Below are 23,429 nucleotides of genomic sequence, written 5' to 3' on the forward strand. Positions count from 1 at the left end.
AACATCTTGATTTGAGGGTAACTGTGGGTTTGATTGTTCTGCTAAATTCCAATGTCATAATTGCCAAATGTGCTATCAAAAGTCAGTTATTCAAACTTTTAAAAAAAAGAATGTCTTCCAAAAATTATAGTACTTTAGGGTAAAAGGAAATTTATTCTTTGTTCATGACTGATCGTGCTTAGCTTCTATGGTAACAAGAAGCAATACAAGGGAGACAGTCCTACAGACAAGCCTGTCTCCTCAGCAATTCAAGACCGGGGAAGATCATACGTCACAGGTCTGGCAGTTTTCTCTGTTTAAAACAGACTCTACCCCATGACGTCAAACGTAAGTGACTGGCAGGACACATGGAGAAGTGGTGAGAAAGGGGGCGGCCAACGGACATGAAGGCTTGCACAAGCCCCTGAACCTGCCAGCACAGATACCGGGGTCAGGCGCCTGCAGCTTGAAGGCGCTCCCGGCCCGGAGAGGCCGGGGCCGCAGCTCAGTCCGAGAGGGAGGGGGAGCGGGCGGAGCGGCCGCTGGCCGGGCTGGAGAAGGCGAAGGGCTCGCGGTCGCGCTCGCGCTCGCGGGCGTCGTGCCGGTGCCGGTGCCGGTGCTTGTGCCGGTGCTTCTTCTTCTTCTTCTTGTGCTCGTGGCGGCGGCGGTGCTCGCCGTGCTTGGACGCCGCCGCCTCCTTAGCAAACAGCGACAGGGGCGCCGCGGGCACCGCGGGCACGCTCATCTCCAAAGGTGACTGCTCTTTACCTTCGAGACCAAAAATGCCCGTGTGAGTTTCGGTTGGCAATAAGGACAATGAAGCTAAAGTAACAGGAGGCTGATGACAAGATCATGGAAGGAAGGATTCTTAAGTATTTATCACTATCATTAGGAATGAGAAGAATCAAAATAATACATCCAACTAATTCTACAGAAGTTTAAGCGTTCTGGTCATGAGCTGAATATGTATGCTCTTTTCATCTACACAAATTATGACATATTCCAATGTATTACTCTATCATCGTATAAGAATAATTACATGTGTAATATAAACTAATGGTCAATGAAAACATAACTTCTTCAAAAACAGTTTGGCTACAAAGTATTATAAGGGGCAGTATTTTGTTTGGCACTTAGAGAATGAATAATATATAATTTACATAACCTAATTACTGATAATGATATCTTAGTAAAATTAAACAATACTCTTAGTTTCCTAAGATGACTTCTGGGAATATATAGTAAAAGTGAGGTCTTCCAGAGGATTCAGCAAATGTAAGAAAACCAGAAACATGGGGAGGATATAAAGGAAATATTCGCATATAAAGACAAGAGTAGTATCAGTAAAAAGTAAAAGTTAGGTCTAGACTAGGTTGTCCTATAAACCTTCAGCATATTATCTCTCTGGACCAAGTCCTCATCTAAAAATTTAGATTGAATGTTCTCAAAGGTTCTTTCTGGTTCTAACTCTAGTATGCATGAACATCTTTTCCAGAGCCATGGGCTCAGTGTCCTTAGACCATGCTCTAAGAAGAACCTACACTTAGAACAATGGCTTTATATGCAGCCAACAAAGGAAAAGCCAGATTTCTACCCTTCTAGACTGCACTGGTCATCAAATCTTGCTGACCCTCTAGCACTTCCTAAATCGGACGCTACCCCAAACCTGCGTACGCTTCATTCAGAGCACTTCATTTCATCTGGATTACAGTACTACTCTCCCATTAACTGGTTTCTCAGACTGAAGTGTCGCATGGCCTAGCCCATGGGGTTCTCAGAACACAGAGGAATGGGGAGGGGGACAACAGATGGTAATGGGAGGGGATTGTAAATCGAAATATATACAGGCATAAAATGTTAATAAATAAAGCTTTAAAAAGGAAAAATCTAACTATATATACTCATGCTTACATATTAAAAAAGTGGGGGGCAGGAGACTGGAGAGCTGGCTCAGCTGTGAAGGCACCTGCTTGCAAAGAAAGTCTAATGACCTGAGTTTGATTCCCCAGTACCCATGTAAAGCCAGATGCACAAAATGGTGCCTACAGCTGGAGGCCCTGGTGCGCCCATTCTCTCTGCCTGTCTCATTTCCATCTCTCTGCTTGCAAATAAATAAAGAAAAAATAGTTTTTAAAAAAGGACCCAGGCAGGCGCCATGGCACACGCTTTTAATCCCAGCACTCAGGAGGCAGAGGTAGAAGGCCTGCTGAGTTCAAGGACACTCTGAGACTACATAGTGAATTCCAGGTCAGCCTGAGCTAGAACAAGATCCTATCTTGAACCCGGCCCACCCCCACAAAAAAGGACCAGTGTTGATCAGACTAGAAAGCTACAAAATGATCTTCCACAAAACAAAACCCACAGATTTTTCAATAAAATATCCTTCAATTTTACAGTGCTTTTCTTTTTATAAAGTAGCTTCTCAGCACTAATTGTAATCCATATAGCTCCCAAATTATGGTTTTCACTAAAACAGGCATAAGCATAGGCATATTCTAACAGTTCACTATGGCATAATTTGACTGACAATTACGAACGGTGCGGAGGCCACTGTGCCAGCTTCACCTCCATGCCTCCTGTCTAGCACACTTGCACACTCACTGTGTACTTACAAATTCCATTCCCTAGGCTAGAATATCCTTTTTTATTTCTTGTTTGACTCTCACATTCATTTAGCAATCACCAGATACTACATGCCAACTAGAGAAAACAGCAACAGACTGGGCAAATCTCACCCTCCAGAAGCTTTCAGACTCTCAAAGAAACTAAGCACACAGAACAATGAAGGCTGAACATAATGAGAAACAGCAGAACAGGAGGCATCTAAATTAGTCTGAAGAGAGCCAGACAGGCACATTCTCCAATGAAGTAACAGCAAAGCTGTAATCTGTAGGGGACAGCGAAACAAGGCATTTTAGTCCTTTAATGACTTTAAGCTTAGTTCAAAGGGTTCCCCCAAACCACCCACAGGGATTAGTTCCTTCATGTTCTCACAGCACAAGACAGATCAGGAATCAGGCATGGAGATTGGGTAACATGCCCAAGGTAGGGGCTGGCAGATTCAAACTCCAAGCATAAAGAGCCAGGCTCGCGTCGCAGCTCTTCACCTTTATGGCTCGGGGCCCTCGGCAGACAGACTGTGGTGTTTCTTTCCATCTCTCCAACTAGAAGGGCAGCTTCTTCCGAACAGGCAGGATCTTTGTCAGCTTTGTGTCTTAGTGCATGGCAAAGAATCAACAGGCCCCCGCCGACGGCCCCACATCTGACAAAGCTTGCTAAGCAAATGGATGAATTTTTTTCCAAATAAGATGTCCAAGTACATGCAATTTGAATGAAGGTCACTGATTTTGAGAGAAGGATAAGGCACAAGACCTGTATACATTATTAAGTCAATTAATTGCTATTGTTACTCCTGTTTTTCATTGTTCTGACAGTTTGGAACAAATGAACAAGGGTTCTTTTACACCTTACTGTCCTGAGATTTTTATGTGCATGATTTGTTCCTGAAAAGCCAAGACTAGCACTGCTGCAAAAAAGCTAAGCAACTGTTGATGGAGAAGTAAATCTGGGATCTGAGTGTCATGTAGTAACTATAAACTCTGACAAAATACCCGAGTTAAGTGTGCTACTATTATACGATCCTAAATTCCATTTTCTAAGTACAAGATAGTAGACCTCATCTGAGAGAACACGGTGGACGGCCGGTACCAAGACTGACAAGCCGCACGAGCAGCTCAGCTCCTAGCTCATCAGGAGTCATTCTCCATCAGCCGACTTTCACAACACTGTAAGTTGCCTATCCTATCTGCAATCTTTAGTCTGAGGTCCTTTGCTGCACTGACAAGTTTCATCATCTAATCCAAAACACCTGCCAGCTACTTGGGTCATAGAAAAGCCAATAATTACATTGGAAGCTGTACTTCCCAGCAAAGGGAAGAGTCAATTAGACAAATGAGTGTTTGTGGGTTTATTCTTTTCCAAGAAATACTAACAACCATTTCAAAGTGAATCCAACCTCTTCTCTGCAGGCCTCTGAGTTTTCATTAAGGGTACAGGATTACGAATCTTGATTTGTATGAGCTCTGCCAAGAATACAAAGCCTGGCCAGCCATGGCTCCTGTCACGAATGACTGACTACAGGCTTGAAACATAGTATATGTGAGCCAAAAACATTAGATACAGCAGCAAGGAGCTCAGTCATGTCCAATCCATTCTTCAATGGTGTTCACTCTCCAAAGATGCAGCTGACCTCAGGAAAGCATCAACCAAACAGAAGTGCCCCCCATCTATAAACTGGAACCCAATTATGCATCAAGACACAACTACAAATTTACAGTAACTATTGTAATTATATATAATTACATAATTAGAAAAATATACACTTGAACACTGCAGATTAAAAAATCTAACTTGGGCTGGAGAGATAGCTTAGCGGTTAAGGTACTTGCCTGCAAAGCCAAAGGGACAAGGTTCAACTCCCCAGAACCCACGTAAGCCAGATGCACAAGGTGGTACATGCATCTGGAGTTCATTTGCAGTGGCTGGAGGCTCTGAGGTGCCCATTCTCTCTGCCTCTTTTTCTCTCCCTCCCTCCCTCTGTTTCTCCAATCAATAAATAAAAATAAAATATTTTTTAAAAATCTAACTTATAAATACATTGTAAGGGAAGGAAAAGATATGGATGAAAAGTTTTAGATTTAAAAGATACAAATGAGATATTAGACAATTGTTATGTGAACTTTATGTTGACAATGATTTAAACAAATGCACTGTAAAAAACAAAAATAGATTTCTGAGTCCACAAAACAGCAAGTGGATATTTAATGAATTAATCATTTTTAGTTACTACTGTTTATGATCTTTAAATTCTATCTTTTAGGCATATATACTAAATTGTGAATAATAGGATTTGCTTCAAAATAATGCAAAAATGTGGAAATAAGCTATGAGTACAGATGAAAAAAGAATGTCCATGAGCTGGTCACTACTGAAACCAAATAAGGGCTGGAGAGATGGCTCAGCAGTTAAAGGTGCTTTCTTGCAAAGCCTGCTGGCCCAGGTTTGATTCCCCAGTATCCACATAAAGCCAAACACACAAAGTGGTATATGTATCTGGATTTATTATGTGGTCGCAAGAGGCCCTAGCATAGCCACTGTCTGTGTCTGACCCTCTTCCTCTCTAATAAGTGACAGGTGATAGATAGATAATGTTAAAAAGAGAAGCTAGGGCTGGAGAGATGGCTTAGCGGTTAAGCGCTTGCCTGTGAAGCCTAAGGACCCCGGTTCGAGGCTCAGTTCCCCAGGTCCCACGTTAGCCAGATGCACAAGGGGACGCACGCGTCTGGAGTTCGTTTGCAGAGGCTGGAGGCCCTGGCGCGCCCATTCTCTCTCTCTACCTCTATCTGTCTTTCTCTCTGTGTCTGTCGCTCTCAAATAAATAAATAAATAAATAATAAAAAAAATAAAATAAAATAACTACCATCTAGGCTCTTAAAAAAAATTAATAAAAAAAAAGAGAAGCTAAACAAAGTGCTTCTATTTCTTTGTGGTTTTGTGTGTGTGTGTGGATTTGAGTGTGCACGCGCACGCCTTATTTGAGGCAGGGTCTCATGCTATAGGCCAGGCTAGCCTGGAACTCACAGAAATCAACATACTTCAGCTTCCAGGAGTAGACGTAGTAGCATAAGCTATCATGCTTGTCTTCTAATTAGAAGTTTCTGAACATCTGACCTAATGTTGTGCTATCACTACAAACATCTGCTAACTCTTAACTTTTCACTTATTACAGACACTGTATATCTTTTTTTTGTTTGCTTTTATTCTATCTTTCCTGAGAAACTTTTGTAAATTTAATAGAAAGTGATAAATACTATTTCCCATGTGGATCATGTTAATGATCAGATTTTGGAATTACATGTTTATACTCATGGTAGTATAATGAGGTTACCTATAGAGTCTCTAGAGAAAGAATATTCCCAGCCCTGTGGCATAAATATTTACACACATAATTCCATTGCTGTTTTAGGGGTTTAGGTATGCCTAGTAACTTGAGGACCCCCACACCTAGGCATAGTTCATTTTCAAGGTAAGAAAAGTCCAATAACCTGAAACACCTATGTCTATTTTAGGTGACAGATGTATCAGGAAAAAATATATACGTGTAATTCAAAGTATTGAAATTTTCTCATCTCATGCTATACAGACAGAACAAAAGATCGTCAAAGTTTTGTTGTTCTGCCCAACATAAAATCTTTCCTGAAGACCAAATAAAACATTTAAGCTGTGGTCAACAAGTATAAACCACAAACAGAAGTACAATACCATACAAAAGTACAACACAAGCCTCATGTGAAAGCCACTTGGCCCATCTGATAAAAATGCTGATAGGAAATAGTGAATCATTACCTAATTTTGTTAAGTTCATTCACGTCAGCTTTATATATTTAAATTTAAGACAAACCTATAATTTCTATTGGGAAAGACATGAATTTTACTTGGTGGATTTTTATATCACATAAAAAAGTATTGACTAATATTATAATTTAAAGATAAAATCAGATTTTATATTGAGTTTCAAAAGAAAGGAAACATCCATGTTTCTTAAAATTGTTTTAAATTTTAAACTAAAATCTCAAGCACTACAGCTGTGCTCTTCTGAATTATACAGTTCGGTGTTATATAAGAGAGCCTAAGCCAGGTAGCTGGAGGAGCTCTCCTTCTCTCCTTCCCTCTGCTCTCATTCTCCCCACCCCTCCTGACTTCATCCACACAACCCCTAAAGCAAGCTAGAAGGCAGTCCTTCCTTCACGCACCTCCCTGGATCTAAGTCTCAAGATATCTGGAACTTTCTCTTACTCCCTCACGAACCAACCCTGAGCCTCAGAAACAACCTGAGTGAGAAGATTCCTGGATGCCATGAGAGACCAATGCCTACAAGGATCCTTCAATTGAATCTTTTTTCAAAAGGCAAGAGTCTAGTTTTCCTAGTTACCTTAAAGATACCTTTACTACCATTCTACCTCCCTCTCATGAACCCCCAACTCAAACAGAACAACCTGGCAACCACAGTAGAAGACCCTCCCCACAGTTCCCCAGCCCGGGTTAGACTGACATTCTGTTGCTGGCATACCTAAAGGCGGGTCTCACAGAAACACTGATATCACAATGGCTACTTTGGTACTGCCATTCTTCAGTGTCATGTCTGTTAAAAGGACCAATGTGTTATGGGAAAAGTGCCAAAATTCCAAAATAAATGCATGTAAAGTAAACCTTTAAATATTACCCTTTGGTCAGGTGTGGTGGTGCATGCCTTTAATTCCAGCACTCAGGAGGCAGAGGTAGGAGGATTACCCTGAGTTCGAGGCCACATTGTGAATTCCAGGTCAGCCTGGGTAAAGTGATACCCCACCTCAAAAAACAAAAAGCAAACAAAAAAAAAAAAAAAGAATTTCAGAATTTTGAATAGTACTGCTTTCCATGTGGGACCCTTTTGTATCTTGAAGCAAAATGTTTACTAGTTATGTGAAATGACACATATAAAAGTGCCTGCACGTCAGGCATGGTGGCACACATCTTTAATTCCAGCACTTGGAAAGCAGAGGTAGGAGGATCACCATGAGTTCCAGGCCACTCTGAGGTTACATAGTGAATTCCAGTGAATTCCCTGAGCTAGAGTGAGACCCTACCTTGAAAAACCAAAAAAGTGCCTACACATGCACAGCAGCTAAAGCTAAAATTTCAATGCTTTATATGTTCCCATTTCCCACCATCCCCACAATTTTCTCTCACTAGTCTTTCCATACAATGTGATGAAAACTATAATACGAAGAATACCCAAAAAAATGCACAGTCCTGTGGAACAACAATATAGAAGCACTGACAAAAGAGCACAAGAAGGTGTTCCAGCCTTCTACAAAGTCAATGTGCCACATCACTACAAAAATCCAAGCATACACGCAAATTTTTTTGAAACAGAAATTGACTTGATTGTAGGAAACTGAGACAAAATTTATTACTTCACAGGTAAGGAAGGCATATGGAAACACCACTCTCTAACTCAATAACAAGTTTAACATTTGATAAGCTTTATAGCTTGAAACGCCTTCATATGAGTAAAAGCTTACAAGGTATAATCATGTAACAGGAGTATACAAAGCAACAAGACACTCGGGGGCTTGTGCAGCTTAGTATCTACAGGGGACAGAGTTTCGTCTCAAGCAACAAGCACACAGGCGAGAGGGCGAGGGGAGGAGCAGCGTCTGGCGTGACGGGGCACGCAGCGTCACAGTCTCTAAGTGGTGCCTTTGCTTCAAGTCTGTTATCAACACATCACTCAGCTCCTCAAATTAATAACTAGTACTCTTCTGTTTCTACCATACAAAACCAAATTTCATAAGCAAGATCCACCCACTAAAATGCAGAAGTTCTGATTCAGGACTTTTGGAAAACTTATTCTTTAAGCATGATTTTGGACAACTAAGGGAGCAGCTGAGAATTCAACAAGTGGAGAAGATGCCACCCAAAGAGAAAAGAGGTGAGAGATGTAACCTCTGTGACAGTGCTGACAAGAAGGCTCAGGGCCTCAAAGGTGGTGGCAATGTAGTAACGGTCAGACACATTCCGTGAAAAACACGGCAAAATCAATGGAGACCATGGAAAAGTTAAACTGTAGAATGAGATTCAGTAACGTGGCAAGGGGGCAATTTAGGTAGGACAATGAGAAGATCTGTGGTGAGGCCATTTTAAGAAGTGGCACTTGCTTGGCCTGTAAATGGGATGAATAAGCCTGTGTTTACATATCCACCAGTTAAGACAAAATTTGGATATCATATTATGTTGAAGGGAGAAAAGAGTATGAAACACTGAAAAAAAAGTGATTTTACTTTTTATGCCTTATCCCATCAACCCTTGGAAACTTGATCTCTGTTTCCTGGCAATACTCTTTATTTGAACTATGATCTTCTCTTGATAAGCAGCAGAGGAAGAGACTAAGCAGATGTTCATGTACAGTGGCTGATGAGCGAACAAATACACCTGGCCAGAAGCGCCTTGCTGAAAGGTTAGCCTGATGAATCTGGGCCAATCTACCGACAGAACAGGCCAACGTTCTCTACGCACAGCACTGAGTGCACATGAAACAGCCATAAGCACACCAGGTTACTGTTCACATTTTATAAAGGGATAATGATACAGATTTTATGGCCACTATTGAAAGACCTAATATACAGAAAAGGCACTATAAGAAAGGAGCAAAATATTAATGTTATGGGTATATAACACAGCACAGTGAGAGATGATTTCTTTTTTCATCTATTTTTTCTGGTATTTCCAGGCTTTCTATGAGTGTATTAGTTTTGAAACTGATATAAAACTAATTTAAAAATCATCTTTAAGTATGAAACCAATGTACTGCCAGAACAGTAATTTCTAGATTTGTGTTTTGGTTTCTTTCCTTTTTTTTTTTTTTGATTTTTCAAGGTAGGGGTTCAATCTAGCCCAGGCTAACCTGGAATATACTACATAGTCTCAGGGTGACCTTGAACCTAGAACTCATGGCAATCCTTCCACCTCTGCCTCCCAAGTACTGGGATTAAAGGCAATATCGTCACACCTGGAAGATTTGTGTTTTAGAAGTATATTTAAATTTTTTTAACTTTATTTATATATTTCAGAGAAGGAGTGGGGAAGGGGGACAATGGGCATGCCAGGGCCTCCAGCCACTGCAAATGAACTCTAGAAGCTTGCACCACCTTCTGCATCCAGCTTTATGTGGGTACTAGGGAATCAAACCTGGGTCCTTTGGCTTTGCAGGCAAGCACCTCAACCACTAAGTCATCTTTCCAGCCCTAAAAGCATTTTCTAACTGATAAAATAACTGATGTTTATAAATTTGTTCTTGAGACAACAAGAAAAAGAGAAAGAGAAAAGACACGAATTCTACCTGCTCCCTTACGGGCAAGCTCCACAGTCCACGGGGGCTTTGTGGGGGGTGTGCCGTCACTGCCTGATGAGTGCTGGGGGATTAGCGATGATCTGGAGCTAGCTGGCCGATATTTAGACAGCCCTAAAAGGCCAAACAAAAGGGAGAAGATGGATACATTTCTTTGTTTCCTAAAAACAGAAAAAGGCTTGACAGATTTTCACAAGATAGTCTTAAAACGAGAAACAGTCCAACCACAGCAAAATCACAGATAATAAAAAGAATACAAGCTTTTGCATGTGTGTATGTGTGTGCTTGCGTATATGTGGGTGTGTATATGTGTGAAAGCCAGAGGCTGACATCATGGTTTTCCTCATTCTCCACCTCAGAACTTTGAACTAACTGCTTTTACTGGAGTAGTTAGCCAGTGACCCCTGGGGATTCCCTTCCTCCACCTCCCCAGCACTAGCATGTGCCACCATGGCCAGCGTTTTATGTGGGTGCTATGGGACTGAACTCATACTTGTGTGGCCAGGTACTTTACTCACTGACACATCACCACAGCCAAGAATACCATTCATTCTAGAACTACCAAAGATCTCATGAAATCTCATCCTTTCTTATGATTGCTGTGTGCTTAAACAATTCACATTTAGGACACAATAAGTTAGAAGGACTTGCTGAACACATGAATTAGACCACTGATTCTGATACAATATCCATTTAATGTATTTTAATACTGACGTGGAATTTGCATATAATTTACTAACCCCAAATTTGTTTTAAAATTCCATTACAAAACATCCTGATAAAATATACCAAGGGGCTGGAGAGATGGCTTAGTGTTTAAGGCTTTTGTCTGCAAAGCCAAAGAACCTCAATTTGATTCCCCAGGACCCATGTAAGCTAGATGCACAAGGGGGCACATGCATCTGGAGTTTATGTGCAGTGGCTGGAGATCCTGGTGTGTCCATTCTCTCTCTCATTCTCTCTGCCTCTTTCTCTCCCTCTCTCTCTCTCAAATTAAAAAAAAAAAGTCATTTTTTTGTTTGTTTTGTTTTTCGAGGTAGGGTCTCACTCTGGTCCAGGCTGACCTGGAATTAACTCGTAGTCTCAGGGTGGCCTTGAACTCACAGCAATCCTCCTACCTCTGCCTCCTGAGTGCTGGGATTAAAGGCGTGCGCCACCACGCCTGGCTAAAGTCATTTTTTTTTTAAAAAAAATTATATTAAAATAAGTCAAGGATTATAGAAGGCATTTAAACCAAGAAGTAATTTAATGGTATAGCATGAATAGGACTGTAGCATCAATCCGGAGGCCAGGCTTGGATCTAAACTTAACAGCAAACTACAAATATATTCTGGAAAGTAAACTTGGGACTTCTAGGTAAGATGGCACGCCAGAAGCGCCCAGCGTGACCAGTGAAGATGAGAGTCAGAAGAAAACAAAAATAGAGCTGGGGCTGGAAAGATAGCTCACTTGGTAAAGCGCTTGCCTCAAAAGCATGAGGATCCGAGTTTGATCTCCATAAAAAAAAAATATAAAAAAAACAGGCATGGTGGCATGTCCCGCAATCCCAGCACTGGGAAGCAGAGACAAATGGATCCCTAAGACTCCCTGACCAGCCAGTCTTGTCTGTGGTGAGCTCCAGGCCAATGACAGACCCAGTCTCAAGAAAAGATGGGTAGCATTTCTGAGACACTTAAGCTATGCTCCAGCCATATGTAAACATAAGCATCTACACATACACCTGTGAACACACGAGCACCTCCTTGTATGTGAAAATACAGGGAAAAAAAAAAAAAGACAAGTGATTCACTGAATAGAAGTATGCTGAAAACAGGTCTGACTGTAGTTTCCCTAGTAGAGGGAGGAGAAGCAGAACACACCTGAAAGACAAGCCAGGGGGCCTGGGGCAGAGCCTGGCAGTCCTTCCTCACAACAGCTCCAGCACTCAGAAGCCCCACACCCAATAATTCCTCAGGTCAGAAGAACCCCATTCTGTCACTATGACTCTATGTGACTCAGAGCAGCAGCCAGGCACAATCTTGAGAGAGAACCTATTACTTTTAACTACGCTGCCCTGGGAGCCTGAGAACAGGAAACCACCCGCCCCACTGGGAAGGCACAATTTGGCCTGCCACAGCCCCAGGTGAGGGCAGACCCAGGTAGGTCAGCAGGGAGCACAGTGGGCCAGAGGCTGACAAGCCAAGCCGCGCAGGCTGCAGCAGGCTAACGCAGGCAGAGGGAAGGACGGCTGGGAGCAGACCGGAGCTGCAGCTCTGTCAGCCTGAGCTTAGGTCAGACAGTGGATCACCTCTGGAGCTACCTATCTGCCGCTCACTAAAGAGCCAAAGACTTCGGAAGTTCCAGTCCTTGCTTCAATCTCAGAAGGTCTTAAAGGAACAAAGATAGGTCCTCCACCTGTATAGTTTCCATGCTGTGGTTGTTTTCCATACTCCCACTGCCCTTGGGAGACAGCCCTCAGATAGAGTAACAACCACCCAGGGGAACAGTATGAGGCATCTCAGATGGCTGAGAGCACCAGCTCAACCCACACACTGCAAACCTAAGAAGTGATGCTAAAATGAAGCCAGCTGTGACAGACATTATCAGCCACAGTGGCAATAAATGACCTTCCTGCCACCCCTGGCATGTAACTGGTATTTCCCATGTTCAAGGCTCAAAGAGAAGCTTCTTCCTTTTTGTCCCTCGTAGTTCCCCTTCAGTTTTATTTTATTACATTTTTGGAGTATTTTTAGTATACTTTCATTTTTATTTTCTATCCCTTTCTATTTACCCAACTAAATTTATTCAGCATTTTAAAATTATTGAACAATTTTTGCCTTTTTACCTGTTTTCATTTTTAACTTGTGCCATCCCCTCAACTTTTATTCAACTATATTTTTAGTATTATCCTGGCTTTATCTTATGAGTTTTGTTTGAAAATGATGCCCATTTCTTATTTTCAACTTCTTATATTTATGTAATTTTGTTTTTGAACTTGTTAACATTTTTTCCTATTTTTATCTCAATATTAATAAATACTTCCTCTTAGCTTAATTTTTTTTCCCTTTTTTTCTTCTCCATAAAATCTGTCTTCCCTCTTTCTTCTCTTTCATTTGTTTTCAGGGGAATTTCTCTATCTGGTGTGGTCTGATGTCACTGCTGTTCCAGCAGACTGTCATCTCTCTTCTGACAGGGGCTGGGAATTGACCTCTCAGGAGCAAGACCTCAACAACAACAAAAAGCAGAAAGATCCAAACCAACAGACATTTAAATCCTAACACAGAAGCATGAGACAGAATACTTCATTCTAGCATCAATTAAACCTCCAGTATGAACAGAGCACGAGAACTCTGACATAAAATCAGGAGAACGAGTCTAAGAAGCCAAAGAACACAGGGATCTGAATTAAACACTTAAAGGCATAGAAAATCTATCTAATGAAATTATAGTAGAAAATCTCCCCCAAATTTAGAGAAACAGACACCCAAACACGAGAGGAGGCATTTAGAGGCCAAGAACACATGACTGGAGGAAAAACCTCTCCATGACATTTTATAGTGAAAAATTCAAAACTATAAACCAAAAAATAAAATAAAATAAAATAAAAGCTGTACTGTGAAAATGCCAATTCACCCACACAGACATTTGATATGTTTACATCAGAGTAACAAAAATGTCTCATCAGCAGCCCTGAGAACCAAGAAAACACAAGAAGATATAGTTCAAAGTTGCCAACTAACAAAGCTATCTTTTAGAATTGATGGAGACTAAAAGGTATTTCAAGACAAGACAAACCAGGGCAGCTCATGACCACCAAGCCAGTAGTGCAGAAAATAGTTAAAGCAGTACTACATACACAGGAGGAAAAAAGATATGTTTCAATCATAAGATCACAAGAAAGTATAAATTTCATGAAAGAAAGGGATCTAGAAAGAAACCATGTTCAACACAGTATATCAGCCAACACCTAATGCCAGGAGCCGAAATGAAAAGAACAAGCAAGCCAATCAGCCAGAAAGACAATTAATAAAATTATAAAAATTAATAAGTAGTCCCAATTCACCAATAAAGAGACACAGACTGGATAGTTGGGTTAAAGAACTAGATCCAGCTGGCCACTATCTTCAGGAAACACACCTCACTGGTAAAGGCACCCACAGACTGAGACTCACAGAATGGAAATGAAACTCTCAGGGTAATGAAAGCTGAAAAGTTGGTATAGCCATTCTGTTATCTGTAAACTTTAAAATCAGTCAATAAAAACAAAAAAGGCTACTACATATTAATTAAGGAAAGAATTCAATAAGAATTCAGTAAGAAATCATTCTATTATTTAAGGCTGGGTAGATGGCTCAGTGGCTAAAAGCAATTGCAAGCAAAGCCTGCTGACCTGGGTTCAATCACCCACACTTATGTAAAGTCAGATGCAAGAAGTGACACAAGCACCTGCCACTTGTTTGCAGTGGCAAGAGGCCCTAATGTGTACACACACGTACACCCACACACACACAAATACACATTCGAAAATAAATGTTTGTTTAAAGAAGTTACAATTGTAAAGGGACATGCACCAAATGTTATTTCTTCCAATTGCATCAAGGAAATAATAAAGGGACATAAAGGTCAATAAAGGTCACACAGGTTTTGACACAGTAATAGTGGATGACTTCAGTACATCATTCCCATCTTAGATAGGTCAGCAACACTAAAAATTACTAAAGAAAAAACTGAGTTAAACCACACCACAGATCAAACTGACTTGACAGATACAAATAAAATATTCAATCCAGAATATACAGAAAACATGTTCTTCTTAGTACTAATGGAACCTTTTCTAAAACCAATCACATCATAGAGTGCAAAGCAAGTCTTAACAAAAACTGAAGAATCAAAATAATCTCTTGCATGAGAGCACAAAACATAAATTAAAAAACAATACCACAAGACTAAAGAAACTATACAAACACATGTAGACTGAACTCTTTTCTTAGGGCTTCAGCCACTGCAATTGAACTCCAGGTTATTGCGCCACCTAGTGCACATGTGTAACCTTGCGCTTGTGTCACCTTTGTGCATCTGGCTTACATGGGATCTGAATAGAGATCAAACATGAGTCCTTAGGCTTCACAGGCATGTGCCTTAACTACTAAACCATCTCTCTAGCCTGAGACTGAGCTCATGAGTGACCAGTGTGCCTTGAAGACATCAGGGAGGATTTTTTTAAATCACTAGAATCAGTGAAACCAGAATCTTTGTAATATGGCTAGTGCAGTTCTAAGAGTGCCTAGTTATGAAACATTCAATAACAGAAGCAGAGGCATCTAAAATAACCTAATGTTGTATCTCAAAGTCTTAGAGAAACAAGAACAAGCAAAGCCCAAAAGCAGTACATGGAAAGAAATAATAAAAACCAGCCAGACATGGTGACGCACACCTTTAATCCAGCACTTGGGAGAGAGGTAGGAGGATCACTGTGAGTTCAAGGCCATCCTAGAACCAAAGAGTATGACCCTGTCTTGGGGGGGGGGGCAGAAAAAATAATAACAATCAATTAATAAAATGGAGGTTATTAAAAGAATACATAAAATTAGTCAATCAAAGAGCTGGATTTTTGAAAACTAAACAAAACTGACAAACTCCTAGTCAAACTAACCAAGAGACACACACAAATTAACAAAATTAGAAAGAAAAAGAAAAGAGGAGGAAGTTACAACAGATTTGAATGAACTCTACAAAATCATTAGGATATTCTTGTTTCAAAATATTGGAAAAGTACAGAATTGAATAAATTCCTAGAAATAATCATCCACAACTAAATGAAAAAGATGAAAAACTAAACAGGTCCATGATAATAAATGACATTAAAGCAATAATAAAAAGTCTCCCAGAAAAAAATCCATCCAGGAGTGCAAGGATTCACTGCCAAATTCTAGCAATCTCATAAGGAGAAGCTAATACGAATAACCCTCAAACTTATCCACAAAACAGAAAGGGAAGGAACACTAACAAAGTCATTCTAAGAAATCAGCATTCTAAATGTATATACTATGCTTATCAAACTGCCCAGTAAGCACTTCTCTTAATGTTCATATCCATATGTTAATGCTACTCTCACTTTTGGTAGAGAACCTTCTCTTTTCAGATGGCAGTGACCTTGGCACGACTCAAAAGGCATCATGGTGCTGGAAAGAAGTGACCGCAGTGCTCAGCACTGCAATATCTCTATCACACCTTCCAAGGCTTAGGGTCTATTGTGGAAGAGGTGATCAAAAGAATGTAAGAGCCAAAGGAAGGGTAGGACTCCTTACGACGTGCTCCTCCGGACACAAAATGACCTGGATATCCATGACCCCACAGTGCCTGACACTATCTACACAAGACCATCATAATAGGAGGAAGAGATCATGACATCAAAATAAAAGAGAGACTGACTGAGAGGGGAAGGGGACATGATGGAGAATGGAGTTTCATACTGGAAAGTGGGGGGAGAGAGGGCATTACCATGGGATATTGTTTACAATCATAGAAGTTGTTAATAAAAAAATAAAATTAGTTGGGTGTGGTGGTGCATATCTTTAATCCCAGGACTCGGGAGGCAGAGGTAGGAGAATCACCGTGAGTTCAAGGACATCCTGAGAATACATAGTGAATTCCAGGTCAAACTGGGCTAGAATGAGGCCCTACCTTAAAAAAGCAAAATTAATTAATCAATTAAATTTTTTTAAAAGTCAGCATTCTTCTGCTATCAAAACCAGATAAGAACACAACAAAAATAAATTTCCCTAATGAACACAGATGCAGAAATTATTAATAAAATTCATGCAAACTGATTTCAGAAGCACATGAAAGCAAACAAACACCATGACCAAGTTGGTTTCAACTTCAGGTTCAACATACAAAACTCATTAAATGTAAGGCAACTCATGAAAAGATTTAAGGATAGAAATCACATGATCATAATAATGTTCATGTCAGTATGTCAAAATTACAAGGGAAGAGGGAAGGATGAGAGTTTAGGTGGAGAGAAAGTAGTGGAATACAGTGACATGAAAGCAGAAGAGTATACTACCACTTGGAACAGAAAGGCACCAGCCAGAAATGCCAGGATGCAAAGGGGAGAGCAGTGAGGGAGGTGGGTGAATTTAACAGAGTATAATAGCAAAAATGCAGGGCTGGGTACTGGAGAGGTGGTTTAGCAGTTAAGGTGCTTGCCTGCTAAACCAAAGGACCAAGACTCGATTCCTCATTACATGTAAAGTCAAATGCACAAGGTGGTATGAGTTTGGAGTTCATTTGCAATGGCTGAAGGCCTTGGTATACCCATTTAAAAAAAAAAAAAAGGAGAGGAAAAAATGCAGGGCTAGAGAGATGGCTTAGCAGTTAAGGGGCTTGTCTGCGAAGCATAAGGACTCAGGTTCGATTCCCCATAACCCACATAAGCACAAAGTGATGCACGTGTCTGGAGCTTGATTGCAGCGGCTAGTGGTCCTGGTATGCCAATTCTCTATCTCTTTCATTAAAATAAAAAAAAATGTATGATGAAACCTATTATTTAGCATGCTGACTTTAAAAATAGATAAAAAAGCAAAAAGAGGAAATTCACTTTTGGCAGCTTTGTCTCACTACGCATTGCCCATCACCTGGAGCATGGAATCTCTCTAAAAGGTGAGTTTAGCACTTACGTTGTCACTACTTTGGCTATCATCAGGAGCATGAGAGAGTTAACTGTCTATTTAACATTTCCACTCAAGTTTAACACTTAAATTGGCAGAATAGCAACGTGTTAATTAAGATCTAACATTTACATGTGCCAAAGAGTTCAGGCCCAGGGATTTTTGTTATACTCAACCTGGAACTACTTCTCAAACCCTACTAGCTCACCATAAGATTGCTAGATACTAGGAAGGAACTCATGTCCCTCATTAACACTAAAAAAGACAAAATGTAAAACCTGATGAGTCATGGATACTATAGTACAGATGTAAAAGGAGGAAAAAACACATTAAAAAACCTACTCAAGCTGGTGTGGTGGCACACACCTTGAATCCCCGCACTCGGGAGGCAGAGGTAGGAGGATCGCAGAGAGTTCGAGGCCACCCTGAGACTCCATAGTGAATTCCAGGTCAGCCTGGGCTAGAGTGAGACCCCACCTCAAAAAAACAAAACAAAAAATGCCCTACTCAAATGTAAAAATATATTAAAAGACAACCACTATGGAATATGACTATGATTTTCAAACAGTCCAAAAAAAAAAAGCAAAGCTACCCAAGAAGAAAACTCATAATGGAAAAATGCATTTTAAAAACCTACATTTATTATTTTACAGTTATAAAGTTTGACACAGATGGCTAAGAGTGCTATGACAGACACACAAAATTTGATAAATGGCAAGTAATAAATTATAACTTAGGCATCAACATGAGTTTTACAAACAATGTTGTATGGTACAGGGAAGCATCAGCTCCTTGCATATTAATTTCATCACATACAACATTATACTGTTTGCATAAAAATTCAAAAATCCCTGGGCAATGAAACAGACTGATATAACCATGTGGTATGCTATAAAGAATAACAGCATAAGAGATGAAGGTAAAGAAAATTTAAGACAGAAACTATAGCATAAAAGGACAGGCAAAAGCCTCCAGGAACTTCCATGTGGACAGTATAATGCAATTTACTTGTTACATTACTGTATTTCATGACTTACACACAAGTCTTATCAAAGTCTTTTTTACGCCAGGTGTGGGGGCACACACCATTAATCCCAGCACTCGGGAGGCAGGGGTAGAAGGATCACTGTGAGTTCAAGGCCACCCTGAGACTCCATAGTGAATACATACATAGTGGAGGTCAGCCTAGACTACAGCAAAATCCTAACTCAAAAAAACAACAAAAAAAATTGTTTATGCTTATGACAGTAATGGGTTTAAAACGTATTCTGTCAACATTTAACAAGAGGCTGAACATCTTCTTAGATCGTGGGCGTGCCAGGCGGGAAGAGGACGGGGAGCACGCTCATCTTTCTCTTGCAGCCTGGATCAATAGTGGTACATTTTACTCTCATGGATTTCTGTGTTCCCTGGGTAACCAAAGTATACAAACAGGGTTACCACTTGTTGTTTATTTGGCTAGAAAATACATTCCTATGAGACAGAAACTGACAGAAGTGCTCAGTGTGAATTGCACCTCAGTCACAGTGGCAGGATGCCTGCTGACTTCTGCTGCACTTCGCTCTGCCCTGGTCCTGGGCCTGTGCTGTCATACAGCAGCATATCAAGGTTGTGACTATTACGTAAACTCTTCATGGAAGCTTTCTGAGGCTGATATCCAAACTGCCAACCTAAAGTAAATCAGAGGGTATATCGAAGGGTACAACCAGGGACAAGGAGGAAGAACCTCACATGTCATAGTCACAAAACCTCTAAGCTAAAGTTTTCTTTGGCTTTTATAATAATTGAAAGTTAATTCTCAGGGACATTGAGATTCTATATTCCCTGAGTTTTCACTTTTGGATAAATATTAACAACACATGCAATGGAATAACAAATGAAAAGATTCATTCACAAAAAATGTTGCTTATGTTCTGGGTAGAAATAAGACACTCAGGGATTCAAAGTATGTCTTACTTATAATATGATCCATTTTCACCATTGTTGGATTTCTGCTTACAGATAATTTGTATACTTCATGAACACTACCAAGTATGTTAAACAACAAGTATCTTAATTTATGTTTTATGATAAATTGTACGATTTTCTAAAAATGTGTTTAGGTATATTGATAAAAATTTACTTGGGTAAAAGTGAAAAAACAAAGGGCTGGAGAGATGGCTTAGTGGTTAAGCACTTGCCTGTGAAGCCTAAGGACCCCAGTTCAAGGCTTGGTTCCCCAGGACCCATGTTAGCCAGATGCACAAGGGGGCTCACACGTCTGGAGTTCATTTGCAATGGCTGGAGGCCCTGGTGCACCCATTTCTCTCTCTCTCTCTGCCTCTTTCTCCTTCTCTGTCACTCTCAAATAAATAAGTAAGAATCAACAACAACAACAAAAAAGAGGTGTGAACATCTTAAGATGTGAGGGCCGTCTGGCTGTAACACCTGTTACCTCACTGATCACCAGGACTGACCAGCTGATCTTGCTCAGTAGGTAGGTGACCCCTTCCAAACCTCACAACTCCCTGTGGTCCCTCCCAGTGGAGCAGAATAGGTTGCAGAGGACAACCCTCCCCCACAGAAGAGGACAATTCTGTGGTCAAGAGTATAGCAGCAGCTGTGCTCCCCTGCTAGAATGTCCACACAACTTCTCATAAGGCAAGAAAATCTAAAGATAAGTACACCATATGTCTAGCACAAATTTTTTAGCAACAATGCATTTTGGATAAAAAGAACATAATTTGATAAAGGAAAAAAATCTTTTGTATGAAGATATCCCAGTGCCGAAATAACCTACAGAAAGTAAAATATAGAAATAACCTAAAGATGGGGAGGTAATATGATGGAGAATGGAATTGCAAAGGGGAAAGTGTGGTGGGGGAGGGAGGGAATTACCATGGGATATTTTTTTATAATCATGGAAAATGCTAATAAAAATTAAAAAATAAACAAATACAAAAATAAAAAATAAAAAAAGAAATAACCTAAATGCTCACAAACCGGACAATAAATAAAGTCACACACATATGGTGCACCAGTTCCTTAAAGCCTTAATTATTTTTCTAAAAGAGAACATGATATTTGGCCCCATCACTTGAGAGGCTGAGGCAAGAGGACTGCTTCAAGTTCAAAGCTAACCTAGGCTGCAGCACAAGACCTTGTCTCAAAAGCCTAAGGACTTGAGTTTGATTCCTAGTGTACACCTAAAAAAAAAAGGCCATGTGTGGTGGTATGCAACTGTAATCCCAGGACCAAAAGCAGACAAAGGAGGGTCCCTGTGGCTCACTGGCCAGCCAATCTAGCTTCAGTGATGAATTCCAGACCAATGAGAGACATTGCCTGAAAGGAGGTAGGCAGTAGTCCTGAGGATGACACCCATGGCTGTCCTCTGACCTCCATATGCACATGTATGCACACATGCACACACATGTTTTTATAAAGCACTAAAAACACAACATTTGAGAAGTAGATGTGAGTCTATGATATGAATGATGTAGAGCAGGCAGACAGAAAGTGTTATAGATCACAGTGACTTATTTCAAAGAATTTTAATTTAACTATGTACTTATAGTTACATTATTAAAAGTAAGAGGGATATCTGGCTGGGTGTAGTGGTGCATGCCTAGCACTTAAGAGACTGAGGCAGGAGGATTACTGAGATTTCAAGGCCAGCCACAGGTCAGCCAGGGCTAGAAAAAGACCCTACCCTGAAAAACCAAAAAAAAAAAAAAAAAAAAAGTCACATGTTACACATGGGTACACACAAGATGACACAGAAAGGGGAGTAAGCACCTGGCATTCACTTAGAGCAGCAAGAGGCTGTAGTATGTCCACAGTGTGTATGTGTGTGTGTGTGCGCGCACACACACACACACACACACACAGATGCAAATAAATAAAATTTTTAAAAAGAAACACTGTGTGTGTGTGTGTGTGTGTGTGTGTGTGTATATATATATGGTAGACTGATGGAATCTAAGGTTGTTCAGTTGGCTACTTTAAAACTTTAGTTATGCATCTGAAGACAGTGCAAATGATCTTCAATGTTACGTGACCACTCCCCATCTCCTCACAGACTGTGGTACCTTCACCTTACCTGGTGTGGATGGCCTTTCAAGCATGTTCAGATGATGCGAAATGAAGGCCTGGCTATCATGCACAGTGTCCATATCAATCTCCTCCTCCTCTTGCGAGCATGAAAACTAAAGCACAAAGACAAATCAATCATGGGGCAACTGCACCATCATGTCACATTCTGGTACAGCTGTCAGGGAAAGTGGCAGAGGTCATAGGATATTCTGCTTTTTCCCCTTGAAAGGCTGTATGAGGATTTATAACGTCAGTTATAAATGAGTGTAACTGTAATGTGGGGGGAAGCAGTTGTGTGCTACAGTGGAAAGCGTACATGCGCTTCCTCTCCCAAATGGAGCAGAAGCATAGAGAAAGTTCAATAATTGGTTGAAATATTTTAGAAAGACATGTTGGTTCTTTTATGATTTAATCTGTCCTGGATGTTCCTACTAAGGAAAAATTATGGCAATTATTCAGAAAGGTTGACAAAATGTCCTATACTGTTAATACAAGTTGAACCTGTATTTTAGTGTTTTGTTATGTTGTTGTTGTTTTTTTTTTGTTTGTTTGTTTTTTGTTTTTTGAGGTAGGGTCTCACTCTGGCTCAGGCTGACCTGGAATTCACTATGTAGTCTCAGGATGGCCTTGAACTCTCGGCGATCCTCCTACCTCTGCCTCCCGAGTGCTGGGATTAAAGGCGTGCGCCACCACGCCCGGCTTTGTTGTTGTTTTTTAAAGTAGGGTTTCACTCTAGCTCAGGCTGACCCAGAATTCACTATGTAGTCTCAGGGTGGCCTCGAACTCACAGTGATCCTCCTACCTCTGCCTCCCAAGCACTGGGATTAAAGGCGTGCACACCACATCTGGCCAGAACCTGTATTTCTTACTCTGATTTTGAGTGTCACTAAACTGCTATAATCCATAAATACTCTCCAGTGTTTGACTAGGTTCTAATGACAACCCAGTGCTAAAATCAACCTTCCTCTTCACTCCGTACTGAGGAGTTCATATGGTACATAATGCTCCCCTGCTCCCTTGGCAGGGCGATTACCTTCCTGTGGCAATATTCAAGATGAAAATTAGATTTCTGGAAAGAAATAGCTCATTTGATAGCTATAAATTAAATAACTATAACAGCCGTGTAGATTAGAACATGTCCAGTGGCTAAAAGTTATCAGCAATGGATATAAATCTCTTAAGAGCCCTTTCCTATTCTTGATTTCTGGAAAAGTTAAAGCTTTTAAAAGAACCTTAGAGATTTTCCAAAAGACTCTATCTTCTGATGTCACTTTCTCCTCTCATACTGAGAAGTGACTGTGGATAAATAACATATGTGGGCAAGAACTATAAACATGGGCTGGAGAGATGGCTTAGCAGTTAAGGAGCATGCCTGTAAAGACTCCGGACTCCAGGTCCCACGTAAGCCAGATGCACATGGTGGTGCATGTGTCTGGAGTTCATTTGCAGTGACTAGAGGCCCTGACACGCCCATTTTCACACTCTCTCCCTCTTTGCCTCTAATAAATAAAAATAAAATCTTTAAAAAACAATTATAAACATATTTTTCTCCACAGCTCTGAAAATATTTAGAACTAAGAAAGCTCTTTATAAGGACTCTCTTTTTCTCCATTAAGATTCTTCCTAAAACAAACTCAAAGACACATTTTAAATTCACAACAAATCAATGTGATTGTATTTCAGATAAATTTAGGTAAATAAGCAAGGTTTAAAATAACTGTTTCTATTATAAAAGGAATCTGAGTTTAAAAGTTTAACTAAAACATCAGTAGGGAACT

The 23,429-nt window shown here is 40.4% G+C and overlaps 1 protein-coding gene across 1 annotated transcript in view; it reads right to left on the reverse strand.

Moving 5' to 3' along the window:
• Positions 1-484: 484 nt before the first annotated feature.
• The window catches only part of Taf2 (TATA-box binding protein associated factor 2), a 108,602-nt gene continuing 85,657 nt past the window's right edge, over positions 485-23,429 (reverse strand). Inside the window, exons 24-26 of the mRNA XM_045144174.1 lie at positions 21,659-21,764; positions 9,920-10,042; positions 485-747 (exon numbers count right to left, since the gene is read on the reverse strand). Coding sequence (XP_045000109.1) covers positions 485-747; positions 9,920-10,042; positions 21,659-21,764 — 492 coding nt within the window. The remainder of the gene's footprint in view (positions 748-9,919; positions 10,043-21,658; positions 21,765-23,429) is intronic.

The sequence above is a fragment of the Jaculus jaculus genome, chromosome 2 (assembly GCF_020740685.1).
Source record: "Jaculus jaculus isolate mJacJac1 chromosome 2, mJacJac1.mat.Y.cur, whole genome shotgun sequence".
NCBI classification, from domain to species: Eukaryota; Metazoa; Chordata; class Mammalia; order Rodentia; family Dipodidae; genus Jaculus; species Jaculus jaculus.